At 43.7% G+C, this 19,547-nt stretch overlaps 2 protein-coding genes across 2 annotated transcripts; one reads left to right on the forward strand and one right to left on the reverse strand.

Moving 5' to 3' along the window:
• Positions 1-137: 137 nt before the first annotated feature.
• Positions 138-5,410, forward strand: LOC114841200. Its single transcript, XM_029126097.1, has 7 exons — positions 138-382; positions 1,192-1,392; positions 1,691-1,936; positions 2,779-2,893; positions 3,499-3,775; positions 3,851-4,007; positions 5,119-5,410. The coding sequence occupies exons 1-7, from the start codon at positions 138-140 to the stop codon at positions 5,408-5,410; spliced, it is 1,533 nt and encodes a 510-aa protein (XP_028981930.1).
• A 795-nt stretch (positions 5,411-6,205) lies between these two features.
• LOC107038095 (huntingtin) lies at positions 6,206-17,807 on the reverse strand. Its single transcript, XM_015256980.1, has 5 exons — positions 17,635-17,807; positions 16,164-17,158; positions 7,848-15,120; positions 6,495-6,582; positions 6,206-6,435 (listed from the first exon to the last, which is right to left on the reverse strand). The coding sequence occupies exons 1-5, from the start codon at positions 17,718-17,720 to the stop codon at positions 6,319-6,321; spliced, it is 8,559 nt and encodes a 2,852-aa protein (XP_015112466.1). The 5' UTR covers positions 17,721-17,807; the 3' UTR covers positions 6,206-6,318.
• Positions 17,808-19,547: the final 1,740 nt, after the last annotated feature.

The raw sequence follows: 19,547 nt of genomic DNA on the forward strand, positions 1-19,547 counted from the left end.
TTCGATTATTAGTTTTCGATCGATTCTATTGAGAAATTCAGCAGCTTATCTGCGGGTTTTGTTTCAATAAAAATGTTCCATGGAAAATACATCGAGGACTAGTGATCCCATCATCGAATAAAAAGTGCAATTTCGAAATGTTGGGGAGAGACATCGAAATAAAAGCGAGGAAAAAAATTCGGGAGGAGCCGAAAATTTTCATGAACGAGTTGGCTTATGGAGTGCCGCAGAAGAATTCTGTTCGTCCTCCATCCGTTCCCACAGTTGGAATGAGTAAAATACAGGCGAAAGGGTGGAAGGCATTCTTCATTGAATACGCGAGTTCCGCATCGTTCCACGGGCTCAATCACTTGGCTGCGCCTCGTAGACATCTCTTCGAACGGTAATCGAAACACTCCAGTATTGAGAATTGAAATTTAAGGATTTTTACAAGTATTTTTTACACTTTCAATCATCAAATTTGTCAACTGAATTGCGTGCGAAAAATTTAAGGCAGACCATGAATATTTACCGTCGTTAAAATTACATTTTGCACCTTTGCATTTTGTTCAAACATTTTCATTATTGATAAATAATTGAAATAATTGAAACCTTATTTTTTAGGCATGAAATCGAAAACTGAATATCTGTTTTATTTCATTTAATTTTATCAGCATTTCCGTCTTCACAATGGAATTAATTTAATTGTATCCATATAAAAATGTGATAAACGTAGACGGAAACAAAAAAAATTTTTCAATGTCTCCGGAAAGTTTTAAAATCGATATATTTTTTCGAATAATGGAAGAATAATAGAAAAATTTCTAGCTTGACGAAACAATTGTCCAATATCCAGGATCCATACACATGCTTTTCTCTCGGAAATCTAGTATTTTTATTTTATTTTTTGGAAGTGTCGCAAATTCTTCACGTAAATTTGAGTTAATCCTCAAAATATTAAAAAAAAAACGCGCAACCTTTTGTTTTTGTGTCTTTTTTTTAAAGGAATCATCCAAATTTGCTGTCTTTTAAATGAAACAATAAAAATTTCTTGATAACTGAAGAAAAAACATCTGATTTAAGAAGACATTGATGAAAAAATTGATGAAGAATAATTTAGAATTGATTCCAGACAGAATTCTTCAAAACTGTCAATTTTTCATTCCAAATTTCAGAAACCTTGTCTGTTTTTTAACGAATTCTCTCTTCCAGGATTGGCACAGTGGTCATCATCATCATGTCGTTAGTGGCACTGGTCCTGCTCTCCCTCCACTTCTGGGAGGAATACCAGAATTACCCCATAGTCATCATTCTGAACCACGGTTTCCACAACTATAAAATTGTTCAACCAGCGATTGTTGTGTGTACAAAAAGTGGAGTTGATGAGGAAAAGTTCCCTGAGGTTTTTAAGAAGTAAACGCCTGAACAATCTCTAAAAAGCAAATCAGTAGCGAAGTGGTAAAACGGTTTAAGTCGACTTATCTCCCAGTTGTGTTTTTTGAAGAATATTTCCGAATCTAAGGGAGACAGCGAAATTTTCGTAATGACATTTGTTGTAGCACTCCACCGGCTCTACAAAAAAGGTTATATCAACAATTTTGCTATCTCCCTTAGATTCCGAGATATTCATTGAAATTTGGCCAATAGTAAAAAATGACTTGTACCGTTTTACCACTTCGCTACTGAAATAATTTATGCCCTTCCCTTTCAGATACGGCATTGAGGATACAGAAGAGCTTCGAAAATTCTTCATGGTGATATCTAGAGAGCCGTACTCGTACAAGTTGGAGAGCCCTGAAACCGTCAGTGTTCCCTCCAGCATGTGGCTGTCGATCCTGAACGACTTGAAGCCAGAAATAGAGGACGTCTACAAGACAAAAGATGCCTCGTGGGTCATCACTGAGTGGGGATTCTGTAACAGTTTCTGCAGTTACGCTGCGCCCTATTCCTCTTTCGAGTAAAATCATTGCATACGCCATCACTGCATGCACCATCACGCACGAAAAAATCGTACAGAAATTTTCTATACGGATTGCGTGTAGAATTTCTATAGGATTTTCGTGTATGATATTAGGATATTTCTATACGAATATTTTTTATACAAATTATTTCTGTACGATTTCTATAAGTTCGATCCTATAGACCCACTGCCACATCTATAGAAATATTTCGTATGGAGTTACGACATTTCTCTACGTTTCTCTCTGGAGCGTTTAGACATCTTTCGTATGAAAACAAAAATTTATGTAAAAATTTATGTATAGAAATAATTCGTATAGAAAATATTCGTATAGAAACATCCGGATATCATATCCGGATTTCTATAGGTTCGATCCTATAAACCCACTGCCACATCTATAGAAAAATTTCTTATGGAGTTATGGACGACATTTCTCTACGTTTCTCTCTGGAGCGTTTAGACATCTTTCGTATGAAAACAAAAATTTATGTAAAAATTTATGTATAGAAATAATTCGTATAGAAACATCCGAATATCATATACGGATTTCTATAGGTTCGATCCTATAAACCCACTGCCACATCTATAGAAATATTTCGTATGGAATTACGACATTTCTCTACGTTTTTCTCCGGAGCGTTTAGACATCTTTCGTATGAAAACAAAAATTTATGTAAAAATTTATGTATAGAAAAAATTCGTATAGAAACATCCGAATATCATATACGGAAATCCTATAGAATTTCTATACGCAATCCGTGTAGAAAATTTCTATCCGATTTTTTCATACGTGATTGCTCTATCGGATCGATAGCTTCGTTCATTCTTTTACTTTCCAGCTATTGGATGAGTGATAACTGGACTGTAATACCGGAACCTCCGGAACTACCATTCTATGAACACTTGAGTCCAATCTTCAATCTTCCCATTCATGTGACGGCTTATGATGTATTCGTAAGTAATCCACGAACGAATTCTAAAATTCAACTCGTAGTGATGACAGGTCTAAATAACAGCGTACAAAAATAACTCAGTACAATAACATCATAAGTCAAAGTCAACACAGAAAATTATATCGTGGTCCCTTTTTGGCCAAGAGCTGAAAATTGAAATTTAATTGCCTTACCATGCTCGTGAATTTATAGAAATACTTATATTTAAATTAATTAAAAAAAATTAATTGCCTTTAGAAGGAAGGTGGAGAAAAAGGGAGGTCCCGGTCATCTACCTGGTCAACCATATTATTGTATTGTGTTGTACCAAAGAGTTTAAATTCACAAACTGGCAACCTGGTCCCAACTTGGTAAGAAAGGTGGAGACCCACTGGGAACATTGGGAACTGGAGGCACTGTGTTGAATTGTCGTGTGATGAATTATCGGGGTGGTGAATTGTCGGGTTGATGATTAGTCATTAATTAATTTTCTGTCAGTGTAGTCTTCTCCAATGGCTAATATCTCTCTTCATAAATGAAGATATTGAAATTTGGAGATGGATAAAAACCAGATCCACTTCGTCCCCAATGAAAAAGTGCCTCGCTCTTCCATTCTCTTTTACTCAGATCAGCTTTGCTCATCCCGGCAACATTGTTGACTTCACGAGGATTACGTACCTGGCGAAATTGCAGTGGCGGACCGAGCTCGCCATTAACACCGAAGAAATCGAACCCTCCAGTGAAATCAGATCCCTCTCGTTCAAGCAGAGAAACTGCAAATTCCACGATGAGCATAAACTCACGATGTGGCCTATCTACACATACGCCATGTGCAAGAGGGAATGCGTTTATAGAAGAATGTTCAAACTCTGTGGATGCCACCACCACTTCGCAAGACCTGTTCGTAAGTTCTTGAGGCAGACCTCTATTCATTCAAGAAACGTGAACAAATTAAATTGAATTCAATCGATTTTTATAGCTGGAGTGCCAACGTGCGACCTAGCGCAATTGCGCTGCGCTGCTAAAAATATCAAAGCCATTTTGGGTGATAATAATGAGGGTGCGGGAGATTGTGGCTGTCTTCATGACTGCCATTTCATTCGTTATACAGAGGGCCGAGTACGCTCATATTTTCTGTAATCAATCGAAATATTAGTTAAATTTTAGCACCGACACTCCTTTTTTCCGATAAAATCACCCGTTTCACCCAATTGAGACCCTTAATCTTCTGATTCATTTGATGTTTGTCTTTTTAGGCAGTTTTAGGGCGATTGATATTGCCTTAAGTGATAGCCGAAGGCCACTGTTTTCTCGAAATTTTCAAACAAATTTCGTGCTCAATATTAATATTAAAATTAATATTATTAGCAAATATAAAAATTAATAATAAATAAAAATAAATAATTAACCGACGCTGGTGGCTGTGTGGTTAGAGTGTGGGATTGGCATGCGAGAGACCCGGGTTCGATTCCCGGCTGGGGGGGCCAAAATTTGTGACACTTTAAATCTCACGGTTTCATTGTCGAGCGGGAGTCTCGCAAGAGACGACTATCTGGGCAGGTTTTTCCCTCAAATGAGGTTTTCCCTTGTCCTTCGGCGAATGCGGTACAGGGGGTTGGGGGGTGCGAAGGGAACAAACCGTAAAGACCGGAAAGGGTATACGAGAAGAAAAAAATATAAATAAATACTTAAGATCAAACAATTAAATAGCCGCAAATACTGTTGACTATTTAATTAATATTTTTTGAACGCAAAGCACATTGATCTTCACTGTCGCCTAGCAGATTCCTTTGTCCTTTGATTTGTAAAAATATTGATAACTTACAGCAGGAAGTGTGAGCAAAAATTTGTGAAATTAGCGGCATTCTGTTACTCCTTAAGGAATTCTCAGTACTTCGGCTATTTTTCTCCAGTGAAATGGTTTTCTACTTTTGTAATGGAACATCAGAGCTTTCATTTGAGCCCCCTTTGACCCCAAGTTTCCAGACATTTTACAATGATTTTATTATTTAAACTTTGCAGCTCAGAATTTGACTCTCGATATTGAACCGTTGGAAAACATTTTGAAAATGTAAAAAAAAAATGGAAAGTCTTGGAGGAAGATTGACTTCGTCACGTCTGTAAAAAAACAGACATTCGGTTGTGTGCAATAGGTGATTTTGTCAAGATAATATTGTGTCCGTGTTGAATTGTCCCCAAAGCTCTCGCCCAATTCTTCATTCATCAGTGATGTCTTTGATTTTCTAGAGGTGAAAGAACCCCCATGGAAGTCACGCTGGATGTGACCTTTCAATTTCCAAAGGACAAGTACATCAACGAACAAGTATTCGGCTTCGTAGACTTCCTGGCAGCTGTTGGTGGAGCTGCTGGATTGCTTCTTGGCGCGAGTATCCTCTCGTTCGCTGAATTTTTCTACTTCGCGACATTACGATGCTTCTGGTATTACAGGAAGATGAGAAGTGAGAGAATCAGAAAACTGAGGAATAAAAGGAATAGCTTGGCTAAAATCATGACGGAATTGAAAAAACCCATTAGTTAAGGGACGACTGAGTGTAAACATGAACTGAGAAAAAAATATTTTTGCCAAGTATCCATTTACATGAGAGAAGTATTTATTTTTTCAGTACTGTATTTCATATTTCATACTTCAGTAGTGAAGTGGTAAAAGGCGACAAGTGCACTTTTTTTCGAAATTCATAATATTGTTATTACCATTTAAAAATTAATATTTCGATGTCATTCACGCAAAATTTTTTATTGTTTTTTAAATGCATTTATCTCCTTTTACCACTTCGCTACTGATTTCCAATCCTCATTAGGTTCCAATTATGTCAATTATAATGCTCTAGAAGACGATCATGTTAGTTATGACCTTGAGCGAACTCCTGCAATAATTATCAACATTAAAAAATTGATCAAAATTCTCCCCTCTAGAAAATAAGAAATTAAGGAAAAATGAATAATCATTAGAGGAGTTCATCCAAGGTCATGTGGAACATAGTCATCCTCTAGAGAAATATGATTCCCATAATTGAAACCTAATCAGGCTCGCCTGGGAATGACTCGATTGGAGAAATACGATTTAAAAAAAAAAAATACTTCTCTGAAATAACTGAATATTTGGCAAAAATAATTTTTGTTCTCAGTGTTGCATCTGAAAATAGTTTCTAATTATGGAATTTTTCTACTTCACGACATTACGATAATTCTAGTATTACAGGAAGACGAGAAGTGTAAGAATTAGAGAGCTGAGGATTGAAGAGAATAGTTTTGCTAAAACAACGACGGAATTGAAAAAATCCATGAATTAAGGGACAACTGAGAATAACCACTGTATCGGAAAAATAGTTTCTAATTACGGATAGAATAAATAAAATCATCGGATTGATTTACATAATATGGATACAATAGACTTCTTTTATATACACGAAGAATTTGGCCTCGACTTCACCCACTCTCAGCAACATTAAAGGTCGTCATTATATCGCAGAAGGGAGAGCCCTGCTCTTTCCCAGCTGCCTCGAAGCTCCTCAGGAAAGCTTCCCTCTGTGATTCATTCGAAAGCTGCAAAAAGCCGAATCAATCATCCACCCGAAGATAATCTTTTAAAAATTCTAACAAACCTGCTTATAAAAATCAGCAGCAGCGATGCACAATATCTTCTTATCCTCATACTCATACTTTCCCATTCTCGATTGTACATGTGGAAACCTGAAGACAATACCATTAAGGAAGAAATAAAAGAGAATCCACGAATCCCAGTGAAAGTGGTGGCCCGTCTTATTTTCCTCGACATTTTTTCCCCAATTTTTCTTCCCCGACATTTGTCCCCCCCAAATTCTCCTCGCGTCAATTTTTCCTATTCTACTTTTCCCACTTCACTTTTTCCCTTTTTAATTTTCTGATTCAATTTGTAGGGGAGGGTGGGGCAAAACGGCCCCCCTTCAATTGTCAATAACTTGTGAATGACATTGTGAAAATTCCCAGTTTCAACTTCATTTTGAAGATAATTTTTCATTCTTCAAAACGAGCTCTAACTCATCCCAATCGGATTATTGAATCGGAAAATACTGACGATTGAAGGGGGGCCGTTTTGCCCCATCCTCCCCTATATTTTGACATACATTTGGTCATTTGGTTGATTGTAATGATAAGTGGGGATTATCCTTCTTTTGTAAGCCTCGACCGAATTACGATAACCCGGTCGTTTATTAACTTTCGAGTGTGTATTGATTTTTTTAATGAGAGGGGGTAATCGTCGGCTATCGGACCTGAGTGATGACCGAAAGCATTCAACTATGACAGTTTCAATAAGTTGATGAAGTTGTTAATTTCCATGGTTAACAATAAGAGGAATAATTAATGGGATGTTGGAAGAGTTCAGCAATACTAATTTATTCTCAAATCGCGACGTTTCGCTGCAAATCGCAGCTTCTTCAGGCTCTTGACAGGTTTAGTACGTAGTCACTATAAACTCTAATAAAATGTGCGTGGAGCAACGACAACATAATAATTGATTAAAAATTGCAAAATACTCTAACAATAACATCGGGGTCTGCAGCAACACCTGTCATTAATCACAACCATGAACTATAGTTTCAATAAGTTATTTGCGCGGATAGTCGCCGCACTGCCTTTGGAGTTTATCGTTGAAAGGGAAGAAAATGTTAATTGTGGATAATCATCTCCATTACTTGCACAGTCATGTTAAAAATTATTCGTGGAAATGTTCTCGTTCTGGTGATTTGAAATGATCAGGGAGAAACTTCACTGTTCGTAGGGATTATTATTTGCTCAGGTATCGATGGCAAAAGAGGAGACGGTTTGTTTTCAGAAAATCTGTTGGGGAAGAAAGAGACAAGGAAGAAATGGCAATTGGCAGAAATTCTGGGAAAAAATATGGGGGAAAAAGTGTCGAGGAAGAAAACTCGTGGAACCGTGAAAGTAAATCCCAGCAAAAATATAACAAAGGATACAGGGCCCTGAGCCACTTATTCGTTGACGCACTAACGAAGAAACACGACAGGCACCAGGTGGAGGTAACTAGCGGTAAACTCTGGATAAAAGAAGGCAAACTGAACACAACCCAGTCCTGCAGGAGAGTCAGCTGATCCTCAGTCCCAGTGACTCGTTCGCAAACCTTGAAGACAACCCCAGACACCAGTCTCTGATGCGGCTGCTGTGGCGACAGGAACTCCCCAATGACCTTCGTCAGAGTCTCAAAAGGAGGGAAGAAATCCCCAAGGATCTCCGACAAGACAGCGCAGAAGATCCTCACTTCCATGCTCTGCCCCTTCTTGATCCTATCAAAAACAGCAGAGGTCCTCTCGATGGTCCTCATCAGGGCCTCAGGCTCGATATCAGGGAGTGGCTGCTCCTCCTTGACGACAGCAGTTCTGTTGAACCTATCAGCAGCCTCGGAGTACATGCAAGTGAGCAGCAGCCTGAATGCAGGAATGGCAATGAGAGGGCAGCTGCTCTTCAGTCTCTCCAGGGAGACCTTCACAATCTGATCAGCAACCCTCCCAACAACACTCTTGGCAGCCACAAGCCTCTCCAGCCCCTGGAGAATAGTCCTGTTCATCGCTACAGAAACAGTCCCAGTTGACACGAGGCCGAGTGCCAGTTCCAGAACAGCTGGTGCCTCAGCCTCAGGTGGTGTGTCCTCAGCATGCTCCAGGAGGAAGAACACAAGAGCCCACATGGTCCTCTGGTGCTCCTCACTCTGGTCCTCAGTCCTTCCTCCACTCTCAATGTGTTTGTGGATGTACCTGATAGCCAGTGGATGAACGACGTTCATCGTCTCCTCGCAATTCGCCTGAACCGCACTCTGAAGAAGAAATAAAACCCCATGGAGTGTTGCTAGTCTCCCTGGTAAATAACTCGTCTTCAAGCCATTCTCAACAGCCCTCTTCACTTTCTCGAGGCTCTCGATGTCCAGTGGTGTCAGCACAGCTGCCGATTTGCAGACAGCAAAGACCAAAGTGCTGTGGAGAATGTCGTCATCAGTTGTGTGACACCTCTCCATTTCCGAACAAGTATCGAACATCCACTGGAACTGTCCCCTCTCCACGAAGAGGTCTGACGTCGAGATGATGCTCCTGACGACTTCGTTGAGGAGTCTCAAAGGTGTTCCTGAGGATGGCAGCAACCACCTCGTATACAGCTCTATCAGGAACCTGATGCAAGAGTCGAGATCGAGGCAGTCTGAGGCCAATGCCTGATGCCTTCTCTCCTTCAAAATGAGAACAGCAGCTGAGAGTTTGTCTTCGTGAAGGGAGCACAAGGCCCAGAGGTACGAAACTGATAACTGACTGTAAGATAATTCATCGAATCCAGTGGTCAGTCTCTCCCTCTCGATATTCCCTCTCGTGAACAAGTGCTCGAGGCCCAGGGAGTCAACTCCAGAATTGAGAAAGCTGTCTCTGGGAAGTCCAGAGTCCCTCGAGGACTGGTACTTCCAGGACAGCAGATCCTGGATGATGTAGAGTCTCTGCGATGCTGGTTTCTGGAGGGAGAGAGGGGGATCTCTGCAGTGGTGCATGGCAATGCTGTTGACAGGATTCCCAGGGTGAGGGAGGATTAGTGTTTGTGTCAGTAGTCTTGTGATTCCCTGGACTGCTAGACTCGTCGATTGGATGCTGCTCCCCTCTGATTCACCAGAATCATTCTCACTTGATGCTGCACTGAGGACCGACAGCAACGCCATCCAGATCTCCTCGAACTGGAGACGAGAGGTCCACCCCAGGAGGGTTATCCTGTAGACAAACTGTCGGAGGACGTCGATCTCCTGGAGGAAGTTGGATTCAGCGGTTGAGAGGAGCAGGGGGAAGTGGCAGAGAGTGGGGCCAGAGCCATCGATCATGCAGCCGTGCTTCCAGACCAGGGGAGGGGTCAGCACGAAGGAGTTCACCAGGTCTTGCCTGCTGATTATTATGATTAATGCTGTCACTGGGTTCCTGATGAACTTGGGGATGTTCAGGTCGTTGGTTCGAGAGGAGTGGTCGGTTTTTTCCAGCCATGAGATCAGCCCTGACATCTGCAGGCAGGCGAGGGCGTAGGGTCTCGTTGAGTCGGTCTTCAAGGCCTCGGCGAGGCCTCGATCGTCCACAGGGGGAAGACTGAAGTCTGATGACTCTTCTGGGGATATCCAGTACTCCAGGAGTTTAGTCAGGGTGTTGGAGGCCGAGCAGACCCAGGAGTAGTGGCACTCACTCCCAAAGATCTTGGAGACTCTCTCGTTCTTTAACAGCTCTGTGGCACACGTCAGCGAGAGCTCCAACTCGTGGGGCTTCAGGGACCTCCTGAACGTCATCCAGTGGATTATCTCCAAGCAGAGGACTGCAAATTTCGAGAGGTCTTCCTCCTCGAATCGTGGAGTGTTGCAGGCTATCCCTCGGTTGTTGAACTCCCTCAGGCTCTCGAGGTGGGCTGTCACAGCAGGAATCAGGGTGAAGACTCTCTCCCAGAAGATCTGGTCCTCCACCAGGGCTCGGAATTTCATCGAGTACTTGAGTGTCTTCGAGTTCTTGTCCTCTGTCATCCAGGGATCGTAGACTGCGTGGGGTTTTGGGAGGAGTTCGATGATGTTCCTAACGTGAATCAAGAGACATTGACGAGAGGATTGATACAGGGACGACAGACATTCTGAATTTTCTCCTGTCGACGACTGTTTGCTTTGAATCGAGAAGTCTGTACTTTTCACGAAAGCTGTTCTCCTCGTGTCCTCCTCGAGGCTCAGTCTTGTCCCCAGTTTGATGCACTCCACCAGGATCCTCAGGTCGAAGTTCTTGGACATGAGGATGTCATCGCAGTCCTCGAGCTCGAGATTACTGAGGAGTTCAGCTGCTTCTGATGAGTCTGGGGGATTGCTCGTTGAATTGCAACACTTGAGTTTCACCTGGGAGAGGTACCAGGCTTTGTCGAGGTGAATGTTCTGGACTGCGGAGGGATTGAAGGGTCTGCAGTGCTCCAGCTCCAGGGGGGAAATGTCGTAGAATCTCGTAGCCAGACTGTTGATCATTCCCACGAGTAATCCGTGCTTCTTGGCGAGCCTCGTGGACTGCAGGCTCTCCATCAGCTTCAGGAGATCCTCCTTGGGCAGTTGATTGAGAACCTCCTCCCCAGGGAGTGACAGAAGAAACTCCACTCTCTTCGCTGCTATTTTAGACGCTGTCCTCCCAAGAACCAGATGACTCAGGGATATGAACCTCGGGATAATCGTCAGAATGACAGCACCACTCTGGTCCTCGTGGGCACTCTCCAGGGCCCTCAACAATCTCTTCACAAATGAAGGTCTGGATAGGTCCAGACATCTGGCTGAAATCGCCTGGATGAGGAGTCCACTGGCCGCTGGGTTCCTGTGAACAGCAGCTGTCACCAGATCACGAACAGGGGGCTCGTTGGCCAGATTCATCGTCTCCTCGATGTGATTCATCACCAGCCACGTCAAGGACTCTGCGTCATTCATGTTCTCGCAGATGTGATCGCTGAATAAAATCGTCGCACACTGTCTCACAATTTTCGTATCAATATTCACGGTTTTTCCTTCTCTTTTGGGCGACAGGCTCCGACTTTTTCTGCCCAATGTCTTGGACCAGAAGCCCTCGCTGCTGTATCCCAAGAGGGTCATGAGGTATGTCCACTGGGTCGTCAATATTGGACAGCTCTTCATGGATATTTCAAGCATCAGGGAATTGAGTTTCTCGATTGGAATCAATTCCTCGTCGTTCAGCATCTGAATCGTGGCATTTGCCACTTTACAGTGGCTCCCAGACTCGAACATGTGGATGCACAATTGAAGAAAGAAAGCCAATTCCTGGAGGAGGTAAATCCCCTGTCTGTTGTGGAGAAGATTGTCCCGATGTTCAACAGAATTAAGGGTCAAACATATTTTGGAGGAAGCCAGGAAAATCACTCTGAACGCAAAAATCGCGAGGATTCTCTCTGGTGACAGTGAGCAGGACTCTACATTAGTTGCATTAAGGGGATCAGCAGTGTCGTAGATGGTGAAGGTGTCTGGTAGGTCCAGGGTGTGCACCAGCTCAGTCATGAAGACACTGAGCTCAGCCAGCCTCGACAGCATGGCTTCCTCCTTGGCGTAAGCAATCAGAGAAAGCAGAACGATGTTCACCATCCCCAGCCACCTCTCTAGCTTGATCCTGGACTCGTTGAGCCCCGGGGGAACAGTGAAGAGGATCTTCAAGAGGGGATCAACAGGCCTGAAGCAGCTCGGTGAGACAGTGGAGAAGAGTTTGATAACAGCAACTCCAGCTGTTTCCGATTCAATCCTGATTTTTCCAGAGGCCAGGGCAGGCAGAACGACGTCCATCGTCATTCTGGACCACTTTCTCCACTTCTCCTCGCCATCCTCATCGCTCCGACACTCAGAGAGACACTGGGCGAGGAGTTCGATCACTGGGTGATGCTCAACCAGTCGAAGGAGCATCGACATGAGGTACTCCCTGGTGGTGTCCAGTTCAGCCTTTTCTCCTGGTGTTTTCGATGCTGACGACCTCGCAAGAAAGATGTCCTCAATCACAGGGACCAGAGCTGGAATGCAGTGGGTCGTTGGGGGCTGCCCACTGGCCATCAATCCATCACACAACTTTATTATCTCCCTTATATCGATGATCATTTTGGAGTGAAATTTTTCGTACGACAGATGCACCAGAAATCCGAAGATCTTCGGGAGGAGCTGCTGCACCTGGGGGATCTGGGACTCCTCGATGAAGGGAAATTGTCCCAAGACAAAGTCAATGAAGGTCTTGTCAGTGTCCAGGAGGCAGTAGTTAACGTGAAACTGCACTAGCTGCGACAGCAGACTCAACACCTGGCACTGGCAGGAAACAGAGCTAGTTGTTGTGTACTGATTCAACGATTTTATCACCATTGTCTCGAATATCCTGATGAAGGACACGAAGAAGGCCTTCTGATTGCTGGTCCTCGCGAAGGACTTGAAGGCCAGCACCATCTTCCTGTCGGAGTCCCTTCGACTGAAGGAGGAAGTTGACGAGGACCTCGTGAGCTCGTTTTCATTGCTCCAGGAGTTGTTTCCAATCGACTTTATCACCTCAGCCATCTGTCTTCCAGGTTTCTGGAAGCAGCGATCGTACAAGCCTCTTCTCGAGTCCTCAGGGTTTTTTATTCTGTCGTCGGGGCTCCTGATGTCCTCCAGCTCGTCCCAACGAGCAGAGAGATTAGTCCCGAATAAGGATTTCAGTAATTGTCTGACACACTGAACAGTCTTCGTGGACGACAGCGCCAGGGTTGTCTCCAGGTAATGCAGCACTTCTTCAGCCATTTTCCTGGCCTCGAAGGTGCTTGCCACCTCCAGAATCTGAGACAGAGCCTGGAGGGTCGAGTCCAGGAGCCCCAGGTACATCTGACTGGCTTCAACATCCAGGGTTGACACGTAATTCACGTGAGCTGCCTTCAGGATCTCGTGGAGCCTCAGGTAATGAGGAAGACTGCTGAATCCACCAATGGGCTCCTTCGCCCTGAAGGAGTTCGTGAGGACATTCTCCTTCTTCTCCTTCGGTTTGTCCTGGTGAATCTTCTTCCTGGGCGAGAGGGAGGGAGTCGTTGGCAGCGAAGGGAGTCCAGATTTTCCACTGGAGGCCACCTGGATCCCATCGATCACGTGAACAAAGATGTTTATCAGCCTCATTATGTGCACGAACAGCAGCTCCAGGTGACGATTAATCTCCCTGTCCTCGAACAATGCCCACATCTTGGAGACGCTGTCACTCTTCTCGTTCAGATCGATTGTCTTCAGGTTTCTCAGGGAAATACCGGACATTAAATTCCCCGCGAGGATGATCATGTGCTTGTGGGTGAGGAGATCAAGACTCACTGGATCGGACGACAGCAGAGAGATTGTTAACGAGAGAAGTTGGGTCCCAGTGGGGGACAGGTGATCAGGACTCGAAGGGAAGTCGATGGATTCACTGGCGATGCTCCTGTTGCTGGCGTGGACCTTCGACGTGGGTTTTCTAACGAGTGTCTTGGCTTGACGACAGTCCCAGGCGTCTGGGTATAGAGTCGTTGGGTAGAACTCGCTGAGATCGCTCAGAGTCTCGAAGCACCCGTAGGACAAATATCTGGGGGGATAGGTGAAGAGCTTCTGGACGAGGAGACCGACGATGATCGACAGAGAGTCCTCAAAATTGTCTCGAGTGTTCTGTCTTCTGGTATCAGTGTAGAAGGAGAGAAAGGGATCGACGAGGCTGTTGACGAAGAACTTCTGGTCCAGCTGGTACCCCCTGGAGTCCAGGTTAATCGTGATGAAGGGGTTCAGGTACTGCTCGATGCACTGCGAAGTCCTCCTGAGGCACTCGTCCTCGTGAGGGGATTGATGGTACGACGTACTGATGAACTTGACGAAGGCTTTGGCAGCTGCGTTGCGAACCCTGGGGTCCTGGTCGCCCAGAAGTTTGACTAGAATTTGAGTGACGTCTGACTGGAAGGAGGAGGAAGTCGTCAGGTACTTTATCGTGATGAAGGGGAGATCACTCAGGACTTTTGACAGGTTCATCTTCACGAGGAAGTAGGGGTTGTCCGACAGGGGGAGCAGCTTGAAGAGGATCCGCAGGGAGTGGTGACTCTCCTCTGACTGGAGGAGTGATGTGAGGCAGGTGTCCAGGGACTGCAGAGCCTGACGAGAGGTCGTCGCTGATTCATCTGCCAGGGAATCTATCAGGAGATTTATCAAGTAATCTAAATCGATGATTCTTCCCTCGCCAGTCTGCTGAATCTCCTGCTCCAGGGAATTGTAGGACCCCCAATACTTCACGAAAACCGAATTCAGGAATAATCCTATGATCATGGCCACGTTTCCCCGCAGTTGGGGGTCTGAGTGCTTTGAGAATAGCAGAATGTCGGAAATCATCTGGGGATTTTTGCTGGAGTCTCTCGGGGATTTTTCCAACGTTTGGAGGAGAATGTTTGGGTAGTGCCTGATGATACCACAGATGCAGGTCAGTGCCAGGGACTTCACGGAGACTCGAAATAACTTATCTGGGATTAATTCGGTGGGCCTTCCTGCCAGCAGGAAGCACGAGGATAAATAACGACAGCAGAATTTCAAAGGCACGTCTGCATCTGATGCACTTCCGACGCTCAATCTGGATGTTTCTTCTTGGGGTTTTTCCTTCGTTGATGGTTGGGAACCTGAGGATGTTCTCTCGGGTTTATGGTCCTGAATCGATTCTTTTGGACTGATTAAATCCAATTTCACACCTCCAGGACCTGAAGAATGTGAAGTTTTGTTAATAGAAAGGAAATTTGGGGGAAAGTGGGGCGCCAAAATGAGAATAAGAGGAACATTAAATTATGGTTTTTTGTTCTGCTCTGCCCCTTTCCCCGTATACACTAAAAGAATAAATATTTATTCAAATAAGTGTTGTTTAAACGAGGAAAATGGCACGTTAAGGGGAGAATACTATGAGTTTTAAAAGTCGCGGGCGATTGGAGTGAGATTTCTCATGCATTCAAGATCGATTATGTGTCTAAAAACGAATAATTAGTGCAAAAAATTAATTGTTTATTGCTCGTTCGCTCCGCAGACGTTTAACGTGTTAAAAACAGTTCAGGGCCTCCAATTTTTGAGCTGCAGAGGTTTTTTTTCAATAACAATTACGAATTAGTTAATTTCGGTTTGTTTAATATAAAATTTGCCATTCATATAAAATAGGCAAAAAAATTATCTTTAAAATATTAAAAATAAATTCTCGATTATTTCAGAAACATGTTTTGGACTATTTTACATGAATGGTGCAATTTTTTATTAAAAAAACAAAAGTAGCTGTGTAGGAGTCGAATTTCAAAAAACTAATTCGTAATTGTTGTTACGTCGAATTTCAAAAAAACTAATTCGTAATTGTTGTTGCACACATTTTCAAAAATCTTGAAAAAGGCAAACCTCTGTAGCTCAAAAACTGGAGGTCCTGGACTATTTCAAACATTTTAAGCGTCTGCGGGGCAAAAGAACAATAAACAATCAATTTTTTTTCTCATAGTAGTCTCCCCTCAAAAATTACAGAAAAAGAAAATCTAGGACTGACCACTTGAGTCCAATAAAAAATGAATAATGACGATATTATAGCAATCTTGAATCTAAGTGACGAAATATTTCTTGATAAACTAGGCAGGCACCATCTCCCGAACGATCCACCGCTTGAGCCAGATATTTCGTCCCCATTCAAATTAAAATCAAGCATTCTTTCTCGGTAATTACAACACGTGCCTCATTCCCTCAACCCAGCTATCGCTAAATATAATTTTGTACCTACTATCAGCATCATTCCTCTCCCTCCCGATCTCCTCAGTCTCAGTCGAATCACTAGAGGACATTCTCAAGGTCCTCTGGAAGGAGCCGATCCTGCTGCCCCCAGAAATCCCACTCTTCGAGGTCAATTGCCCCACGAACTCCTCATTAGGGGAGCGCAGGAGCTGAGCCAGTGTCTCCAGTGCAGCATTGATCACGTTATGATCGGAGTGACACTGGACGTACCTCAAGCAGAGTTCGTAGACCTGAATGAGGCAGTCCAGTCTGTGGGCGTCTGTTTCGTGATCTGACTCCTGGTGCTGATCGACGTGGGGGAGCATTACCCTGATGCAGCCGAGGATGCCCACGACCAGGTGGAGATTCTCGTCGGTTCTGTTCACCGATATCATCGTGTCTATGAGGTGCCTGAGGGCGTAGAAGAGGAAAATCCTGGGCTTTCGGCAGTGCAGACACGTCGCAAGGATCATGTTGCCAGCGTTTCTCCTGAAAACAGCTTGGGGAGAGCTCAAATTGGGGTAGAAGGCCTTGAGCAGGGTCTTTGCGTCCTTGTCCGTCATGAAGGCCCCCAGACTCTTGAGGATCAAAGGGAGGGACTGGGCGAGGGTGTCGATTACTTCCTCCTCGGGCCTCTTGGCGATGGCCACGATGGAGGGAATCAAGTTGGAGATGTAGGCCTTGCCTTTTATGGGCCTTATGGTGTGACTGAGGAGACCGAAACGCTTCAGGGCTGCCCGGAGGGACCGCGAGCTGGCGTTCCTGTGGATCTCGTTGTACAACTCGAATTGGATCTTCAGGACGTTTCCGTCTGAGGTCGAGCGGATTATTCGGTTCAGACACTCGTCGGCGATCATCCGCACGTCGGATTCCTCGTCGTTGCAGAGGGAGAGGAGGGTTTTTATCGAGAGGCCCAGCACCTGTGCGAAGTTTTTCGTGGTTTTCACCCCGGGGGAGGTCATGCCGTTGACTATCGTCGTGCAACTGGCCATTTTCTCCGTCCGCCTGACAAAGGATTTTTGAAAATTCAAGCGAGTACTTCGTTTTTGGGAATAGAAGTGGATTCCAACGTCAAAAGCTCGTTTCTGCTCGTTTTTTACAGAAATAAATCGACATTTATGAAGATAGAAAACTAGGCTTATTCCGAAATCAATCTAAAAAAATTGATTACTTGTTCATCATCTCTAAACTGTTTCCTAGCTAAGCAAATTACCAACAGTAACAATTCCTAAAAATTTTCCCTGAGAGCCACTCATTACAGATCAACAAAAAAAAAATTATTATTGTTTCAGGAAATCAAGAATGATGAGATTAGTAGAAGATCATCAGAACAGAACCAGTCGTAAACTATGAAAACACCCACTACGAAGATGAATCAAGTGTCAATAAATCATAAAGAATTCAATTGTTGATTCGCCCTTCCCCCGCCCAATTAAAAATTGACTATTCGCTTTGCATTGTCTTAAAAAGTGTTTATTTACCTTCCAACTGGGTCCAGCCCACTCTGCCCCCCCTGCGCAGCATTCAAGCTCTCAATAGCCCTGAGAACACTAGCCACAGCAGCCATTATCACCAAAACCACCACTCCCGACCAACAAATTCCACTTTGTATCCCAATGTTATTATCTTGCCCCCGGGACTTCCAGAGCTGTCACTCCACCATCTCTCTAACCTCCAAGACAGCCCGACAAACAAAATACGTATCTCCCCTTGATCCGATCAATTAGCCCCTCATGCATAGATATTCCAAATTTTTATTTTTTTCCTCATTGAAGTAGTTTTGAAGAAAATTGCGAGCTAATAAAAAACATTTGCTAGTTAGTACTTTTTTTAAATAAATTTTTGGAAAATCACCTCTGAAAAAAAAGGCGTTATCCCCTCTATTTCATTATTTCCAAAAAATTTTATCACCAATCGATAGCAAATTGTTTGAAGATGTTTTTGCGAGTTGAGAAAAAATCGTCAATGCAATCCTATTATTGTGTAAATTAACAATTGCAATTTCAACTGAAAACCAGAGTTGATGACCAGAGTTTGTAACAGAGATGTCAGACAAAATATGAATGTTTTTTTTTGCTCAAATGAAAGAGCGGCTCGAAAAATGGCGTGTAGAAGTCTTTAAAGATGACAAATGTCTCTAAAGATGATGTCTGTTTTCAATTGAAAAGCGCAATTGTGACAACATTGTCCAGTGGGGTCTAGGAGTCTCCCCTGGTTCAAAACCATCTTTAGAGGCCCTAGCACGCCATTTCTCGACCCGCTCTTTCATTTGAGCTCAAAAAAACATTCATATCTTGTCTGACATCGCTGCTACAAACTCGGGCCTACAACTCGGGCCTTCAATTGAAGGCCCGAGTTGTAGACCCGAGTTTGTAGCAAAGATATCAGACAAGATATGAATGTTTTTTTGAGCTCAAACGAAAGAGCGGGTCGAGAAATGGCGTGCTAGGACCTCTAAAGATGGTGTTGAACCAGGGGAGACTCCTAGAACCCACTGGAAAATGTTGTCACAATTGCGCTTTTCAATTGAAAACAGACATCATCTTTAGAGAGATTTGTCATCTTTAAAGACTTCTGCACGCCATTTCTCGACCCGCTCTTTCATTTGAGCTCAAAAAAACATTCATATCTTGTCTGACATCGCTGCTACAAACTCGGGCCTACAACTCGGGCCTTCAATTGAAGGCCCGAGTTGTAGACCCGAGTTTGTAGCAAAGATATCAGACAAGATATGAATGTTTTTTTGAGCTCAAACGAAAGAGCGGGTCGAGAAATGGCGTGCTAGGACCTCTAAAGATGGTGTTGAACCAGGGGAGACTCCTAGAACCCACTGGAAAATGTTGTCACAATTGCGCTTTTCAATTGAAAACAGACATCATCTTTAGAGAGATTTGTCATCTTTAAAGACTTCTGCACGCCATTTCTCGACCCGCTCTTTCATTTGAGCTCAAAAAAACATTCATATCTTGTCTGACATCGCTGCTACAAACTCGGGCCTACAACTCGGGCCTTCAATTGAAGGCCCGAGTTGTAGACCCGAGTTTGTAGCAAAGATATCAGACAAGATATGAATGTTTTTTTGAGCTCAAACGAAAGAGCGGGTCGAGAAATGGCGTGCTAGGACCTCTAAAGATGGTGTTGAACCAGGGGAGACTCCTAGAACCCACTGGAAAATGTTGTCACAATTGCGCTTTTCAATTGAAAACAGACATCATCTTTAGAGAGATTTGTCATCTTTAAAGACTTCTGCACGCCATTTCTCGACCCGCTCTTTCATTTGAGCTCAAAAAAACATTCATATCTTGTCTGACATCGCTGCTACAAACTCGGGCCTACAACTCGGGCCTTCAATTGAAGGCCCGAGTTGTAGACCCGAGTTTGTAGCAAAGATGTC

This window comes from Diachasma alloeum, unplaced genomic scaffold, assembly GCF_001412515.2.
Source record: "Diachasma alloeum isolate Michigan unplaced genomic scaffold, Dall2.0 Dall_scaffold_00177, whole genome shotgun sequence".
In the NCBI taxonomy this organism is placed as follows: Eukaryota; Metazoa; Arthropoda; class Insecta; order Hymenoptera; family Braconidae; genus Diachasma; species Diachasma alloeum.